The following is a 19,818-nucleotide window of genomic DNA, read 5'->3' on the forward strand; positions in this document are numbered from 1 at the left end:
AGAGAGGGCGGAGAGCCGGGAAAGGGCTCATGAAAGGAGGATAGGATCTGGGGACACAAGCAAGGGACATACTGGAGGGCAGTATTCAGCACTTTGCATTGTGTAGAGGCGACTACACACTGGTAAAGTGACAAAGACAAGCCCCTCATCCCTCTGCCTCCTTGACCCTGCACCTACTACTCCTGTCTATTGCCGCTCTCCTCGCCCGAGCGGGATGTTTTCTCGAAAAAGTCATGGAGACCTCAAGAAATCTACACAGAAAGTTCTGGACCCAAAGAAGGACGTACCTACACGCTTAAAGCACCTGCGAGCAGTGCTGGGTGAGTGACCCCTAATGATTTTGGGTCAGGTGGGGGTTTATCGTGGTGTCAGGCTCCTGTCTGACTGCCCTGTAACAGCAGAGCCCTCTGGCCAGCTCCGGGAGGATCAATGGATCCTCAGGCCATGCAGTCGCTCACTGATCTCTATTTCCTTTCTATATATAGTATATGATGAGTATATATGTAAGCGCAGATATATGTTGGTGGATATGTCAATACTTGTGTCTGTACGGTGATTGTAAGCGAGTGGGTTAGGCATATGCCGCTATTCTGAATCTAAGATGAGACCAAGGACTGGTTAAGGGTTGATTCTTAAAAGAACGGGTTGACTGGATGGGCCGACTGGGTCTTACCTGCTATCAAAGAGTATTGGTTCTCGCATTCACTAAAATCATCCAAATGCCCGTCTCTGTTAAAGTATACAAAGACCCAGTGAAAGAGGTTTAATGTTCTATATTCAAGAATATTTAAGTCCTCTATATATAAGGATATTTTCCAAAGCAGTTTTTATCAACACCTATTACTGTATTTTATATTGATTGCGTCATTGATTAAACTCACCAATTTATTTAAAGAGTAACAATCACAGTGAAATAAAATTAATTAACTTAGTTATGCACACAATCACTATATACATGGAATTTCTCAATTTACTGTACTTAATACAGTATGCTAAAACATGCCATTCTATGCTTGTGCATGAAAGACAATACTGATGTACAGAATTAGAATGGTTTCAGGTGATAGTCCTTTAGATTGCATTGTGAAACTGTATAAAGGAGCTTCCCAAACTGGCCTCCTTCGGCATGATGATGTCATATGGTGTCAAATGCCTGCGCAGCCGGAGGAGAGACGGACACGCCTCCCAGATTTGTCCCGGAACAACCTAAGAATTGGCAAAGATGCTCCTCAGAAAGCGTATTCTTAGGTGCTGAGTTGTTGGTCTCTGGTAATAACTTCATATCTGGATTTGTGTATCTGCCGGGTGAAATAACAGAAAAATGTTTAGTATTTTGTATTTCAACTATTTAACCATTTATTAGATGATTTACCCTCACACACGGAATGCGAAAAATAATCGATATGGAATCACTGTGGGTTCTTTTTTTTTCCCATCAGTTTCCTTGACTTTAATTGTATAGCAGTTTGTGTAATCTCTGACAATGATGTTTTGTCGTGTTATATAATTGTTGCATACAGATTGTGACATAGTTAAACATCAGGAATCGGGTAGCCGTGACTCATTGATCGTTATATCTCCGTCACTTTTATATATGTGCCACTTTACATTTAACTCTTTTGATGTCTAGCAGTTGAGCATGCATGGAGAAGGAGATCCCATGTTGGTGGTGAACCCAGACATGAGAAGAAATGCCTTAGGGAGCATCTTTAGGCATTAGTGAGTAGCGGGGCGGCATTCCTAAGCGGACCACGGCTCCAATTATTTTAGGGAACCTACTAAGCTTGTCTCTTTTAGGTTTCATCATAACTTGGGGGTTTGCTGGGCAGTATGTAATTAAAAGAGACAACCTCAGAGAACTCCTGCAGGTAGACCTGACATGGTCAAGTGTAAGAAATAGATAAAAATGAATGTTTCGTGAACTTAATCTCACTGATTTTAAGGGTTCAAGATGTCTGTCTGTCGGTGGATGTCTGTCTGTCTGTCGGTGGATGTCTGTCTGTCTGTCGGTGGATGTCTGTCTGTGTCGGTGGATTCTCCATGTATTCACACAAGCCATGTGCTCTTCCCCTTTTGGATGTATTCATAAATCGAACCCATCATAGCCCGCTCGTGCCATAGTGTTATTAACCTCTTATTATACAGGGCTGCTGAGGGCAGTACCAGTCAAGGGTTTAGTGGCATTGTAGGGTATTTATCATAGAAGTGATCTGCACGACGAAGAAAGCTTTGTGGATGGATAGTGTGTGTGTGTGTACTATACATATACAGCGTGGTAAATGGGAATAGGGCATGATTGTGTAAGTTTGGGAAATGCTGCACGTACTGTTACTATAATGATAGTATGGGATCTGTAAATTGTCGGGATTACACGTTTTCGTCAGGGCTTGCTTTGTTGTCGTTACTTGGGGTGTTCAGCGTTTGGTACCTGAAGACACTGGCAGTGCACCTGCTCGCCTAACGGAGCCATTGTGTTTCTTCTGCTTCCCACATTGTGTGGCTGAAAAGTTGCCCGGCTTATTGTTGCGGAACTTTTAATTTATTTATGGTTAGAAGCAACCTTTTCATGTTTTAAAGAAATGCAACTTGTTATGTGTGATTAGTCCTTCCAGCCTCCCTGTGCCTTGTTGTGCAGCACTGCTTGCCCCCGTCCTCCTTTTAAGCTTGTCTAGCAGGTTAGGGGGGCGATACCTGAACATGTTTTGGGCTGGATCGTGAAAACATGACACCTGCTGATGTCAGGAGACGGCTACCTAAAAGTGCATTACCCGATCTGTAAGATATTGATCATGTAATGTAATCTTGGTGGGCCTTTAACATGCTGTATTATAAGGTATATACTATTAATGGGGAAGGATCATAAAAACTGTATTCATTTGTCTATTTAATCTTGGTTTATTATTGCTATGCAATTATTTAGTCTATTTTACTAAAATACCTTATACATATGGCATTTTGGGGCATTAACTGCCCCCGCAACATGACGACTACACTTCCACCTCACTGGGTTGCTTAGTCTGAACAATGGAGCTCTAAATGTCGTTTTACCCGAGGAAACTGGTAACTGGGGGGTTGTTGCCAGGGCAAAAAAAAATAATAGAAAAGGAGGAGATGCCAGAGTTTTTATATATTTGAGACATGCACTGGAGAACCACTAGCCATTATCAGAAAATAATGTGACACCGAAAAGCGTGTTTTATGACATAATATTGCCACACTGTGCCTAGACTCTGCCAAGCGATCAATCACATTATGGAAAATAACCCACGTGACATTTAAATATCCATTTACATTCTTTTACATGTATCTATTAAACATTTTAACAAAGCACAACACACAGGCATATCTATATTTTTTTTATGTGTCGATGGTTATAGCCCTCTTGAGTTTGATATCCAGTTGGATATTTTGGCATGGAAGCTGTATTGTTATTGTTTAAAGTAAAAAAAAACAACAAAAAAAAACGCATTTTCTCGATTATAAGACGACCCCCCAAAATCTAAATATTAATTTAGGAAAAAAACAAAAAGCCTGAATATAAGACTACCCTATAGGAAAAAAAGTTTTACTAGTAAATATTAATTCATGTACACAATTTTTTCATATTTAATAAAAGCTATGATTGGGAAAAATATATATATTTTTATTTCCTTTTATTTGCCAGCCTGCCCCCCAGTTATGCACATCTGCCCCCAGGGTTGCCACTCTGCCCCCAGAAATGCATTATACCCCCTGTTTGCCACTCTGCCCCATGATGTGCCTTTTAACCCTCTATATGCCACTCTGCCTCCAGAAATATCTTATACCCTCCTATATGCCACTATGCCCCATGATATGCTTTTTAACCCCCTAAATGCCAGAGTGGCATATAGGGGGTTAAAAGGCATATCATGGGGCAGAGTGGCATTTAGGGGGTTAAAAGGCATTTCTGGAGGTGTGTATATATATATATATATATATATATATATATATATATATATATATAAAACTAACAACAATCACACTCCTATCAAGCCAAGGCAGCCAGTACATGCTGGAACCTGGGGATGATAGGAGTGTGAGTACAGCCTCCCTATGCCATGCTACCACCACCACCACCCCCCTTACACATCCATGCTATCACACACACTCATTCACAAACATTTAAATACTCATTCATTCCATTAATCACACATACTTGCTCAAAAACCCTCCCCACCCCCTTACCTGAACTGCAGATCTCTCACTCGCAGACTTCTGCAGGGGCCCGGCTGTGCGAGCAACTTCTCTGGCCCCGCCCCCAGAGGGAAAAGAGGGAGGCAGAGTTATGTGACATTCTGCTAGCTTCCTGTTCTCCTGCTGCTAGTAGAAGAGACGCTGCTCGTGACCAAAGCACCGGTAAGCAGCCTGGCCCCAGCGGACATTTTTTTTGAGGTCTGATTAGAAGACGACCTCGATTATAAGATGGGTATTTTTCAGAGCATTTGCTCGTCTTATAATCGAGCAAATATGGTACATTCAGATTCCTTCAGATTAATTGCGTAATATTTCTGCATCATGTATGTAAAATAAATATGGGACTAATGATTATTGGCTGTATGGATGTTACGTTGTATATGTGTGTGTAATATATATTGTTTTTGAAAACCCCTTAGTTTGGTGAATGATGAAGTATGCATTTTCAAGGTTAATCAAAAGTCATTGTTTCGTTAGTGAAGCGTCAGCATGAAGGAGTCCCCGCTAATGCGCACGTCTTTTACAGGGCTCTGGACTCTGCAAATGGCCAAGCATCATGAGAGTTAGAGTCACAGTTGGCCTTTAGTCCATAGCACCATGAATACACATCTTAAACAACAATTCTTGCTTTATATTTTAGTGCTTAAAAAGTTATTGCCAAGTGCAGCGTAAAACGCTCGGGGGTTAATTTCCGATCAGCCTTTGCCTGCGGCAGCAGTCGCCTGAGCCTCTTTACTAAGGTCCGATGATCTTAGTAAAGATCCCACTGCTTTTAATGAGATAATTGGGGAAATCAGACATTTCTCTTGAAGCCTTTGCCTCCGGCGATCCGGGAAGCTGCGCTCACTGAGCTGCTTTACCAGGACATGATGGCCCAAATTGGAGAAACGTCCCTTGAAACTTGTATTCGGTACAAATCTTAGTAGTATAATTTTCCACGTGAACTGATGCGAAGCTCCGAGATATGATGTCATCTCCCAGTCTTCTGTAAATGAAGATGGGCAGAGAACGTGGAGGACCCTTTTGACTTGGTAGGTCTGGTCACCCAGTACCAGGGCCTTAAAGACCTGGTCCTGTTCCACAGCAGATGGAGAATCGGATGTCATCCATTTTTAAAATGGTTGCATGCTTCTCTACTGAAGAATAATAGACTGCACATTTTATGGCATTTTTTTTGTAGATAATTTCAGGCACACCTGCACTTTTATTTGTTCTGTGCGTTGACGTCTGACTATGAAAGAGAACCTAGCGACTACACGGCAACTTTAATAAAAAAAAAAAAGGGAAGGTGCCTCATCGTATAGACCCTTTTCTCCCGTAAATTAGTGATATTCTGGTTACCCCGTCACTGCCGTGCATTTCTCGCGCTTATTTCTAGGTTTCAGGAACAGATATTATAATCGTCTTTTGCATAGTCACAACTAACATGGAGTGTGAAAGTAGTGATAAGCCGACGCAAGAGCGATACTGCTGCTGGGAGCCTCTGCCAAGATAGTTCGTCTGTAATGTTGCGTTTTATGTTTGCGATTATTGCTATTATATTTGAATTATGTAATAAAATCATTTAGCAGGATACCAGAGCTCCTCTAATATGATTTAAAGTGATGATGATGTAATAAAATCAAATCCATTTTCTACATTAATGTTTAGAAGCCATTGTCCGGAGTTGTCTACGTATGCTGGAGAGTCCGTTTCCAGGCTCGGTAAGGTGGGGTAGGCTGCAGGTGGGTTTAGTACAGGTTATAAAGCATTATTTCTTTATTTTTTAGCAGACAAACAGGTGTGTTGTATGTTTAGAAGTATAGTACAATAAAACGGTTTATTACAAATCTGAGAAAACAGCCACGCTTAGAGGGACACTTCGGTGCCCCAGACAGCCTCCTTAATGAGGTATGCTTATTAAAGTACTTTGTATGTGGACTTACCTTTAGGAGAAGTTGCAGCTCCGTGCCCCCTTTGTGGTGGTGTTATGGCTTCAGTGTGTAAAGAATTTTAATATTAATTTATGAAATAAGAAAAAGCCTGAATATAAGACTACCCTATAAGAAAAAAGTTTTACTAGTAAATATTAATTCACATGTAAACTATTTTTTCTTATTTAATAAAAACTATGATTGAGAAAAATGAATTTTTTGTTTTTATTTCCTTTTACTTGCTGCTCTACCCCCCAGAAATGCCATATACCCCCTATATGCCACTTTGCCTCCCTGATATGCCTTTTAACACCCTATATGCCACTCTGCCTACAGAAATGCCTTTCAAACCCCTATATGCCACTCTGCTTACAGAAATGCATTTTAAACCCCTATATGCCACTCTGCCCCCGGACTTACCAATGCTTCCCCAGACTTGTCCTCCATATTTCAGACTCCCTGGTGTCTAGTGGGGGCAGCCGGTGGACGTCTGCGCAACGCACGTAGACAACCTTTGCTGCCCGTTAGTTCCACCGGAAGGGTCATGCTCTGTCATAGAAGCCCCAGCATCCGGTGAATACCTGTGCGATGCACGCAGACGACGACACTTTCGCTGGAGCACCGGAAGGTCATGTCACGCCGGCGCTCCGTCATAGAAGCCCCCAGGGGAAGTGCCGGCAGTAGCAGAGGCTGCCGGGGAGGAGGATCCGTGTCCCCTGCGGGCGATCTGGATCTTAGTCTTGTAGTCCGACCTCAATTTGAGGTCTGCTTAAAAGACGACCTTGAATATAAGACAAGGGGTATTTTTCAGAGGATTTGCTCTGAAAGAAACCTTGTCTTATAATCGAGCAAATACGGTATACATAGAGATATATATATATATATATATATATATATATCTCCCCTGTTGCATTTTGGAAAATATTATGCAAAAAGCAGTAGATTTCACCTTAACTGAACCCAATACACAAAATATTTTCATAATATGGCAGTTAAATCTTCATTTTAGATGTTTTATGTACTGTTTGCAAGCTGCGCTACGTCCTCATTAGCAGTAAGAAAACCAGACTCCCCCAGAATATCGCCGTAATAATTCTCTTGAAATACACAGATCAAAATGTGTAAATGTCAGCTCCGAGTGCTCGACTTGCTCACGTTGCCTTGAACAAGCTCATTAACAGTCTGTCCTAATTGTTTCTCTCCAGAGAAGCTCTCAATAGATTTTGATTGTCCTTGAAAACCTGGCGTGCTTGGAACCTGTCTTGAGGAACCGTCACATGTAAGATAAAACCATCGTTGAATCCAGCCCAGAAAACCATCCATCACTTATTCAGGCTTTCCAGCTGTTACAGCATGTCTGCCTTCACCGACGGTATAGAACGTCCACTTAATGCAACAGTTCCCCGGACCCCCAGTGTAAATTGCATCGGAGTCTTGCTGCCGGCAGAAAAAACTACTTTCTTGGTGCACATGGACATCTAGCACTAGATTCATCAAGATATTCATCCAAACTAGAGATACAAGTTTAGAGGCATAGAATCTGACAGCTGAGGAGAATGACCTAGTCTGTTATGTTGTGGAAGCAATATGGCAGCTATCACAACACAACTAAAAAGGGTGTTTCTTTTTAAATGTATAGTTTACTGTAAAGCAGAAGTTGATGTTCATTATGTATGGATATAAAAAATTGAAATAATCTGAAATGTGGCAGTTCCTACAACATAAACTGGAAATAGGAAGATGTATACAGAGGTTAAAAAAATTGATGGAAAAAATGCATTATTTCCTTTACTCCAGGACTCTGTTTATGTTTAAAACCATTGGATTTTCATATGGAAAATATTATAATGTGTCACTGTGAGCCCAGTATATTTAATAATGTCTATTTATTGGCTTTTTTTTTTTTTTGCTACAGGAGGGTTAGATTATAGAGGGAAAAAAATAAACCCACCCAAAAGAAAATTTTTTACCCCTATATTATAGCCTCATAATTACTCTTTACATGTTCGCTCTGCGTGTGGTTTTAATGCGCTGTGTAAATGTTTGTGTTGTGGTTGAGTTGGTGTCAATATGCTATCCTGGCTCTAGTCCTTCTATCAATAGTGACTTACTGCCAATACAGATCTCCCGCTAGAAGGCTACTGTCATGACTTGTCTGCAAAGTGAATCTGTCGTTTTCCCCAAATCCGGTATTCGATATTTGATAAGCCCATGTAATGGTTTTGCAGGTTAAACTGAGCAATATATACCTTATCTCTTATTTGCATGATTAATTATCTTAACATATCTTCCCGTGATTGTTGTTTATCGTATCAGGCAACATTTGTTAGGATGGGGAAAAAGAGACACTGAATAGATTACGCTGGCTTTGTCACGGGTTACCACCCGTCTGCTTCCATGATGTAAACTTTGAAAAAAATATCTCCAAAACAAATATAGTGACCGACAAGTACAAGTTCTTCATAGTTCCAGTAAATTTATTCACTTAAGTTGCCATGATGATGACAGCTGATCTGAGAGGTCCTACTTTAGTATAATGCACATTAAAGTACCGTGTGAGTAACCCTATACCTCTGTGACTACTTCAATATGCGTTCTTCCAAAACGAGAAACAAAAAATGAAATGCCTACCTGAGACAGGAGTTATAAGAATGCTGCAAAATCATCTTTTTTCCATTGTGTTCCAAAATTTCTTGCAACTGATTGGCTGTAAGAAGTTTACCTGGAAACTTGTAGAGAGATGTACAGTTCTGTGATCCCTGTGATGTTTCCAGTAAGTTTTCCTTATTGACAGCTGTAGCTTACTATTATGATTAATTATTACTATTGTGATTACTGTTATGATTATTACTATTATGATTCTGAATTCTTTGTGCAAGTCTTTACAGAAACCTTCACTACAGAGTGAATGACATATTGGAAAGTATAAAATATTTGGATGTATAACAATAGAAATGAATAGTAAGGTCTCTGGCTCCACGCGTTACACTTGATATTCACATATATTCCATGTATATAATAACCTTAGCTGTGACTGTTAAGACTGTATTAAGTGTATGGAGGCACAGAACTTCCCCAAAAATAAATGCAATCTTAAATTATGTGAATGTGTGCCCATTACGTAGATTTAAAATCGATAGGGTGAAAATCTTTGTTTATCGGTCTGACGCTTGTCGGCCTCCGGTGTCACAAGAACTTTATTTACTGGGTGAAAATGTTGGATAATTTTCCATCCCTGTATCAGTCTTAGTAGTCCGAAGGCTAGACAAAGTATTCACGTTCTCGGAAGGATGCCAAATAAGGAGAGTTCTAAACTTCCCCAACTCGGAGCAGATTGATTTGTATTGTTCTGTATTGATTTACTTCTATAGTATATTTTTATGTTCAATTGTCCTGCTAAAATGTCAACGTTAAGAACCTCCCTGGAGCAGTCTCAGGGAGACAAATAGCATATAACTTTTATAAACCAGCCTCCTCGATATAAATACCCTGTACATGCTGGGAAAAACATCTTGGTCTAGGTTTTCCCAGCGGGTGGCAGAGTGCCTTGCGAATTACTCTGTTTAGTGCGGCAATTACCCTGAAGACTTGGCTTTTTACAGACTCTTTTGGGGTAAATTGCTGTACAAGCACCAGAAACCAGAAACCTCATCTCCTGTGGCTGCTCTGCTAGATAATGGGTCAGCACTGACCACCAGCTGCAGAGCCAAAAAGAATATGTATTTAAGTACTTTAACATGAATTCTTTAAAAATAATTTTAAAAAATTAACCGTACAGAGAAGCTGCAGCTCCCATCTAAATGTCATCAATCTAAATTACGCTTACAGTTCTTTCTCATCTAAGGAATGATCAGGAAAGCTTTAAACGCTTTATGAAATACTCAGTTCTAGAGGAAAGTCTTTTGTGATATGACCGAAATATTGATATTCTGCCCCCGTGAAGCTAACCATTACATATGGAAAGTATTGGTAGTGCTCCACTTAATAACTTAATTCCTATAACTATAACGATATTCTGTTTGTAAAAATTCCACTTTTTAACAGTGTAGAGGAGGAATTGGGACTTTTTTTTCCCTTGACAGCTAAATTTTTATTGTACTTAAAAGCCGACAGCTTCTTATTCTGGTTATGTAGCCCCTGTGCCCAATTCTCCCAATAGTGTCTCCTGCAGGATGCCCTGTTCTGCCACTAGGCATTGCTATCTTTAAAGCAGCTACCTGCACTTTAGAACCTTCCCTAAGACTCAAGTCCTTGATTCTAAAGTATCTTGGGTCAATGAACAATACAGGGTTATCCTGGTGACTAGGATTTGCCGTACATAGACAACTTACAATGCTGGCAGCTTGTGGGAGGAATGCCTTGGGTGTTCTATAGACTATAGACGTTCTGTGCTCTTTGACAAACTAATCACAGAATCTATATCTCTGATGGAGGTAGAAGGCACTCCATCTGCCATGTGGGTGCCAAAACGCATTCTGCTAGGAGGAGACAAATAAAAGAAATGTGTGAGAGCGAGCTAGATACAATACAGTTGCTTTTATCTCTCTGTGAGATAACTGCTGGATCCAGAACACTTAAGCTAGCTCTCATATAATCCCCACCTGTCCTTTATAGGGGAACTTCATATATAATTGTATACTTTCTGGGATAGAAGTTAAAGTCCAGGTGGCATGTTGAATCAGCAGCCTCAGGTTGCCTACCTGCACCCCACCTGTTACATAGTTACTTTATTGTGAGTTTTGTACAGAATACATGACTGTAAAAACTAATGTAGCATTTATATGTTAGAAACTTTATGTACATGTTTGTGTCTTTGTTTGTTTGTTGTGGAAGTGCCCTTAATGGGTCCTCCTGACCTGGGTCCTTCTTTTTATCTTGGGCTAGGTGCTTCAGGAACTGCTACAACCCCTGACATGGAGGCAGTTTTCGGATGGTGGCATCCGTTTGGCTAGGCCTGCTTGTTTATGGATTCACTATATATAATGACATATCAAGTAGGAGTTGTCAGGCAGCTGGGACTCCATTGCATAATAACTACATTTTAAAAGCTATTGCAAAACGTGTTGTGTGCACTTAAAATGATGTTGTAATGTTTGAGTATATCAGTTCTCACCATTTGTGAATGTTGTGACTTCATATTACTATTTTTTGCATAAAACATTTTTATAAAAAAATAAAATAAAGTAGTAAGTGTAAGTTAAAAAAATAAATAAATAAATAAAATAGGTGTCCAAACACCTCTTACCCTTCCGTTAGAAAAATATTCTTTGCCCCCCAATCCAAAGTTCAATATTAAGAAAAAATAGTGTAGTGTGTAAGGAAGCATTTTGCTACAACTGAAAATCTATGCAGGTGGAGTATTCTACTCGGGGATGGTGCTGAACCTAAATCAGTGATATATGTAACAGTGACACCTAATTTGTGGAAGAAATCCTAAGTAAAATTGGAAAAAAAATATGAATTTTTTTTTTTTTGCTGTTTTTGAAATTTAATCCGTACTAAAGGAAAACAAAGCTCTGGTCACTTAAAGAAGTAAAACCCCTAGTCACAAGTTGAAGAATCAATCTTCCATCTCAGGGAGTCTGGAGTCAGGGAGTTTTTTTGTTACATAACTACCGTATTGGCACGGATATAGGCCGCCCCCGTATATAGGCCGCACCCTAAAAGTTTGGTGCTTTTTTAAAGAAAAAGCACCAAAAAAATATGCTGCCACTGTCCTCCCCCCCCCCGAGATATGCTGCCACTGTCCTCCCCCCTCGAGATATGCTGCCACTGTCCTCCTCCCCCCTCGAGATGCTGCCACTGTCCTCCCCCCTCGAGATATGCTGCCACTGTCCTCCCCCCTCGAGATATGCTGCCACTGTCCTCCCCCCCGAGATATGCTGCCACTGTCCTCCCCCCCCCCCCGAGATATGCTGCCACTCTCCCCCCCACCGACTTATCAGAGGAGACTCCCGGGTGTCTTGCGGGGCCGGCGGGGGACATCTACGCAATACGCGTACACAACTTCCGGTGCCAGCACTCAGCTGATGTGCCGGCACCAGAAGTTGTATACGTGTATTGCATAGATGTCCCCCGCCGGCCCCGCAAGACACCCGGGAGTCTCCTCTGGTAAGTCTTGGGGGCAGAGGTAAAACGCATCTTGCGGACTGTCACTGGCTGCGGCGATGCGGGTAATCCGCACGATGCGCTTAGCCTTAGACAACCTCCCGTGCCGGCACCCCCCCCCCCCGTGGAAAGTGCTGGCAGGGGAGGCTGTCTGAGCGTATCGGGGAGTAGGATGCAGGTCCCCTGCACCGCTGCGGGGGATCTGTATCCTAACCCTGCCCGGTTGCTCGACTGCATGTCCCGGGCGTCGGGCGCTAGACCCCGAATATAGGCCGCACCCCCCACTTTAAGTGCGGCCTATATTCGAGCCAATACAGTAATTAACAAAACTGAAAACTCCTGACCTAAAGACCTAAATCTTCTAAAAGGTTTGTTAATAGAACATGATGATGATTAATTCGCAGATCCCCTTAAAACTTTGTATCACAACAAATTCAAAGCATATAAAACAGAAGCCATTATCAATACTATGAAAAGATCAGTGTATTAAGAGTGCCTGTATATGGTGAGGAAGAGGGGTATGCAAAAGACCTCGTGTATTCATGAGATAAGGCAATAAATAAAACAAAACTTGATTTAGCAAATTTGAAAGTGTGATACTCCTGTCGTCTTGCAGGAGAGTTGAACATTTCCACTTACTGATGTTATTTTATATTTTAAGGGCAGGCCCCTAATGAGCTTATCCTGTAGGAAGGGCTGAGCTGGCCCTATATATATATATATAAATTAAATTTCCTATATTACCTGTGACTTGTGCAGGGCCGGCTTACCCCTTCTTTTAGGCAATCGCTGACCATCACACCTATATGAGCTTGTAGGCCATCCCATCCTAAAACCATGTGTATTAATATAAAGTTGCCCCCTCCACTTTGTGGAAATAACAGTGTCCACTCTGGGGAGGGTTTCCACAAGATTTTGGAATGTGTCTGTAGGAATTTGTGCCTATTGAGCCAAAAGAGCATTTGTGAGGTCAGGCACTGATGTTGGGCAAGAAGGCCTGGCTCGCAGTCGGTGTTCCAGTTTATCTTAAAGGTGTTTATTGGGAATAAGGTCGGGGCTCTGTGCGGGCCACCTGAGATCCTCCGCATCAAACTTGTCAAACCATGCTTTTATGGAGCTTGCTTTGTGCACAAGGACACAGTCATGAAGGAACAGGAAAGGTCCTTCTCCGAACTGTTCTCACAAAGTTCGAAGCAGACAATTGTGTAAAAGTCTTTGTGTGCTGTAGAATTAACATTAGCCTTCACCGGAACTGCAGGGGCTAGCCCCAAACCGTTGTCCCTACTCAACCAAACTTTGCACCTGGCACTGTGCATTTTGGTAGGTAGTGTTCTCCTTGACTTCACCAAACCCTTATTCATCCAGCCAGCGTCGTGCATAGTTGATATTCAGCTTGTGTGCAGGCATGGAAACCCAATTCATGTAGATAGACGCCCAGTGCTTGTGTTGAGCTTCCAACGTGAGGGATTCTACAGAGGAAAGGCAATTTCTTTTTTACGCTGTACACGCTTTAGCACTAAGAATATTCGTAGTTGTTACTGCTAGATCAGGGGTGTCCAACCTGCGGCCCTCCAGCTGCTGCAGGACTACATCTCCCATAATGCTCTTTCAGCTGAGGGCCTGGCAGAGGAGTATGGGAAATGTGGTCCTTCGGCAGCTGGAGGGCCGCAGGTTGGACACCACTCTACTAGATGCTTACACTTCACAGTAACAGCACTTACAGTGGACAGGGGCAGATCTAGCAGGGCAGAAACTTCACAAAGTGACCAGTGACAAAGGTGGCATCCTATGACACTGCCATGTTTAAAATCAATGAGCTCTGTAGCACGACCCATTCTACTGCCAGTGTTCAACTCTTCTATAACTCCCTCTTTATTCCATAGACCCAAATGAGTGAAAGTGAAAAGACAAGCTAATAAAGTGCCTTAGTAACACTGTCTTAAGGAAAGAAAAAAACAAGGCTGTGTGTCTGGAGCATCATTCGTACGACACTGCCATGGTAGAGGCTGCCTTTTAAGCAGCCAAACTTTTCACAGACACTTAGAAACAAAGTATACAAAACAAAGCAAGAATTCAGCTCTCATCCAACGTACACCATTCAAAAAACAAGCATCAGAGGCTGGGGATTCCATCTCACTATATAACTATAGTGCTTAGCCTGCCGCTACAATTTTGAAGTATAAATGTGAAAAAAAAAGTATTGTCTGATGTTTATCATCGCTGTTGGCTCAGTTTTTCTACCAGTTTGTATGGCTTCCAAACGATTGAAGCGGAAAAAAAGATTACTGTGAAGATGACTTGGTCTTCTGAGGTCCACAAGAGATCCAAGAGAACAATAGGTGAACATGTAAAGGTCCATTTTATTAAGAAGATACAATTGGAAACATTGGTAACAACTGAAAAAGACATCATGTCTTATGAGAGCCTGAATGGCATTTTGATTGTAATCCAGCAAAGCTGTAACATCAGATGAAGCCTAGCAATGGGTGAAACGCGTTGCAGAGTGAAAAGAACCTAGCACAAAACCTGTGGGGTATCATCTGATTGTAAGGTAGATGCTGCGTTGTTTATACGGAGTAAAATCTTTTTAATAACCTTACAGGTGTCTGGTTGATGTGGATCAAAGCAGTGTTGTACTCCATTAAGAGTGAATGACCACTGCCTATAGCGTTCTGAGTGTTTTTACCAATTTTATGGACACATTGCACTACCTGTACTTCCTTTTGTAATTAGCTGTTTTACTTGGAGCATCCCCAGAGAGGGATTGCAGCTATTGGGATTACATCCTCAGTTTTATTATATTATATGAATGTTTAGGGGTGCCATAGCATTATTTATGTGGATTCTGTCTAGCTATTATCAACTGCTGTTGGGGCAGGGCTCAACAAAACCTAAGCACCGGGTTGAGATATTGACTAGGAATTGCATCCTGGTGCCTAGGGTCATCTGCTGGACACAGTGCCTCGGAGCCAGCTTTTCTTCCCACTGCTGGGAGCTCATTGGGGTCACGTCCGCTTCTGGACCCTGTGTTTTCTGGCAGGCTGTGGCGTGTGGAGAGAATTTATTGAGTCCTCTATTAGGTCATGGATAGTGCCATACTCCATTTGCCCTGTTGAGCTGTTTATTGTAGCCTATTTAACAATTTTCCAGTAATAAATTAGAATAGTTTTTCTTTTCTGAGATCTTTATATTAATCTATCATGGTTGTTTAACCCCACATTTCTTTTTATGATTTGTAAATGTAATATGTCTCTATCCGCACTTTAATTTGCAATATTTGGGGCTTTTATTTAATCAATGACCAAGAGTGTTTTACATTGAACCTAGTTCCCTTATTAAAACCTGGCTATTCATGTAAATATTGAGGAACTGTGGCATTTTCTCCATAGCCGTAGTGGTTACTGAACAATGTCATGTATTGTAACTTGCCCTAATTTCCCTTTTGCAAATCGCGTAGCCTAAGAGGCTTGGCAGGGTCTTCAAAGCCGGTCGTATTAAGCGTGTCCGCGAGGAGCCGTTAATTTTTTTTCATTAAAAAGCTATAACACAATGCAAGCTGTTTGTCTGCCGGGCTTTAACGGCTACTGAATGCGTAAACTAGTACAAGACAAACGATTGCGAAACAAAATCACGTTAGCCGAACTGCAGAGAGTTTTTGCACCATTTTCCTCTTTTCCTCTCGTTTTATGATTAAAGAGGAAGATAAGGAAAAAGGCAATAGCGTTGCCGTTTTTATTACATGAGTGTTCCTGGTGGTGTAAAATGAAAGCCCTGCTCCAACTCCCCATCCCCCGCAGTGCATCTCATGTAGCCTTGGTCACTAATTATTATTATCTTTTATTTATATAGCGCCAATAATTTACGCAGTGCTTAATACAATACCTATATTCAAGGGGTATGACAAGACGAGAATTGACAGAGTAAGACAAATCGATACATTAGGTGGAGAGAGCCCGGCTCTATTGAAGCAGACCATTTTTACGAAATGTGACTCCTATTTGTGCTATTTAGGCAGCTTTTAGCATAAAATATTAGGTGGACACTACAATGGAATTATGATTTTTGGAATTTATTCTTATATTTGTTATTGTTATTATTATGAATCTTTTGTGGACGGCTTGGAATAACTTTATTGTGAATGGAAATCCTACATAATTTGGTTATCTTATCTAGCATAGGTGCTGGTCCCTCTGTCCTTAATACGTTGGGTTAATATTTCAATGGTTGGGAATCTCCATTTTTGTGTTTCTTAGGGTAATAAAATAAAAGTTTTGTCAATGGGCAGACGTTGTAGGGGTTTACACAGTAAGGGGATTTATACATGCCTGGAATAAGCAAATGCTTATTCTGAATCGGATACCTGGGACTGATTAGGATGGAGTCCTAGGACGTGCAGATGAGCCAAATGATTCTTATCCGCCAACGAGAACGTCTCGCCGTTGGACTCAATCATGAACGGCTAGGGGAGAATCGGTTGCCATTTATTGAACTAAAGCTTCCATTTTTTCAAAAGTCAGCGAAGAACAAGCAGCGTATCTTGTTCTTCTAAAACCTCACAGAAAGAACCCACAACAGCAATATCTTTTTAGAAGGGCTTCAGGATAGCGGGTTATTGCTTTATATATAACACAGATTTTTTTATTTTTTTTTACCCTAATGCGATTGTAGAAAGCAGCTGTAACATACTATTTGCCTAAATTTGCCTAAAATGTGCATTTCTGTTTCTAAAATTGTCAAATGTTCTGCGAATGATACGACGTCATGAAATGGATAAATCTATATTATGAAATGAGTGAAATGGTCATCTTCAAACAAAGATAGAGACCCATAAGCAAAAGCATGAACACTTCTTAATCCCATTTATTCCGACGAGTTGCTTCTCTATTATACAGAATCATAGAACTTCAAAGAAGTAATTTAGCAAACCATATAGTAATACAGGAAAGGGACTGGGCAAATAATCGGGAATATGAATTTCCTGCAATTGCAACGACAGTAATAGACCAGAAATAAAAGCTAGAAGCTTCTCCTAACAATCAAAGAATTGCTCATTGTCTTTAATATACTTTTTATTATGATTGGCTGCAATTGCTTTACTGTGTAGTATGTATGTGTGTGTGTGTGTATATATATATATATATATATATTACTATGAACAGTAATGCTTGTTTTGGGTATGTCCAGATGCTTTAAAAGGGACACTCCAGTATCCCAAGAAGCCACCTAAACAAAGAATACACATAAAAGTATTGTATTTTCAAATGCATTGTTGAAGAAGAAGAGAAAAGAAGTGTAAGAAATTGCAGTTGTCCTATGTCTCTGCAGCCTGATGGCTCTGTGTGTGTGTGTGTGTGTGTGTGTGTGTGTGTACACACTATATTGACAATAGTATTGGGACACCTGAATATTACACCAGCAGGGGCTTTTATCACATAAGATTCTAAATACATAGACATAAATATGTAGTTGGCCCCCCTTTGCAGCTATAACAGCTTCCACTCTTCTGGGAAGGCTTTCCATGAGATTTTTGATTTTCTGTGGGGGTTTTTGCCCATTCATCCAGTAGAGCGTTTGTGAGGTCAGGCACTGATGTTGGACAGCTATGTTATTTAGTGGTACTTCATGCTACCGGGCATGTGCTGGAAGTATACATGCATGTTTCCTGCTTTCAGTAGAGGCAGCTGGATAAGGACTTAAATGAGACAAGTCTGCATGTTTGCATGAAGTGAAATGCATTGCATGCAAATTTACTCCAAAATGTATTTACACATAAACATCATTTTATTTGTTGATTAAAAATTATGTGGTTTAGATATTTTCCTTTTAATAATGAATGTAATAGTAAACTTTTGGGAGTCTCTAGTTTATATATCTGTAAATAACCCATATACTCTGCTAAAACAATGAACAAATGGCTCAGTATGGACACTGCCATTGTTAAACCAGAAATGAACCAGACCTCAAAGGTGCGCTGTAGCCATCATATGCACCTTAATGTATAGAAAGCTGCGCGCTGCCTTTAAATTGTCATGCAAGTGTATGTGGGGGATCTCCAGCTTCATACACACGGCAGCCTTACCGCCTGTCCGCTCCATCGGTGGCTCGCTGACCGCTGCAGACAGGGCGTCCATTCAGGCTGCCACGCACGTCCATGGAAAGCGCTTCTGTTGATTTCAACGAGAGAGCTTTCCAGCTACTGATTGGCTGCTTTAAGCAATAAGTCATTGGCAAGAATCCTCGGACCACGGGAGAGAAACCCAGCTGCGAATCTGCAGCTACTACGCAAGGTAACTGTTGGAGAATGCAGGTGCTCGCAGGGTACTTTCCTATGCATTCTGATTTAGTGCGACTGGCGGGGACCTTAAACTGCCCCTTTAAACGGGAGTTTGACACCCCTAGTCTGCACGATGTGTTCTACTTTTCAGATTCACGTCTGAGTAAAGCCCTGCGTTTTCAGGGCACACGCGGCTACGCATGCAATGTAACCCTCACCCCCGCTGTGTGCACATGGAAGGCAGCGTGAGGGGCCTTAATTGAAGAAGGCAGGAAGACGAGAGGAAGCCAACTCTGTTGCTTTCTCTTGATTTTTTTTTTTTGAAGCCGCTCTTCCACCACTTTATTGTTGCACGGCCCATCTGGGACTGCATGAGAATCGGCTCTGGAGGAAAAGGATGTCATGCGCCAATGGACAGCTTATCTCACAATAACAGGACGTTTTTGACATTTGGAAAAGCTGATGTATGTAGTATCTGTTAAATATTTTGACACACAGCCATGATAGTGATAACTTGCTGGTGTAAACAAGAAACCGAGAACAATGCACTTTTCTGTACAAAGTTTTCATTATACGTAATAAATGACCTGTTTGGTAAATCTTACATTTTGCTGTTTGTCCACTGGAACGCCTTTACTAAACTCATCAGGCCAGCCTGGGAAAGAACATGGCTGTTTGAAAAAAGCCGTTCCAGACTATGGAAAAATACAAGTTTCCTTTGAGATGTGTGCATGTTTGAGCCATATATTAATGTCATTTCTTTTTCTCTTGGTTTTTACTGTATTTTTGAAATTAAAGTAAACACTAGGTCCCGTGGGAAAAATGTGCCCCCCTTGGGCACACGCTACTGAACGTAATGGTCAAAAATGTGTATATTTAACATCAGTCTATTTTTCCCCATAGCACGTGGAATAAAAGCAATGCGCTTTTCAGTTAAAGAAAAAGCGTATACCCTCTTGACTTCGGTACATTAAACCGATGAATTAACCAGTGGAGGTGGCACGTTTCCATTACCGCGTGGCATATGAGTAGCCAGATTACTAGCTATTCTCCGCAGCAGCCCCCGGACTGCTGTGCTTTGCCCCCGGACTGCTGTGCTTTGCCCCCGGACTGCTGTGCTTTGCCCCCGGACTGCTGTGCTTTGCCCCCAGACTGCTGTGCTTTGGCCCCGGACTGCTGTACAGGTCTTATTAACATACATAATGATTTTGTAGCCTGTCCATAGAACTATGAACACATGGGTGATGTCATTTAGCAAAAAGTTTCCCATGACATCATCGGCATCTTCAGAAAGCAAAACCTGAACCT

The 19,818-nt window shown here is 41.3% G+C and overlaps 1 protein-coding gene across 1 annotated transcript in view; it reads left to right on the top strand.

Moving 5' to 3' along the window:
- The first annotated feature begins 214 nt into the window (after nt 1–214).
- Nucleotides 215–19,818, top strand: part of LOC149303293 (ral GTPase-activating protein subunit alpha-2-like) — a 143,850-nt gene continuing 124,246 nt past the window's right edge. Inside the window, exon 1 of the mRNA XM_089481423.1 lies at nt 215–320. Within this exon, the coding sequence (XP_089337549.1) occupies nt 215–320 (106 nt within the window). The remainder of the gene's footprint in view (nt 321–19,818) is intronic.

Source organism: Sceloporus occidentalis, unplaced genomic scaffold, assembly GCF_023333645.1.
Source record: "Sceloporus occidentalis isolate IW3139 unplaced genomic scaffold, rSceOcc1.0.p SCAF_15, whole genome shotgun sequence".
Lineage (NCBI taxonomy): Eukaryota > Metazoa > Chordata > Lepidosauria > Squamata > Phrynosomatidae > Sceloporus > Sceloporus occidentalis.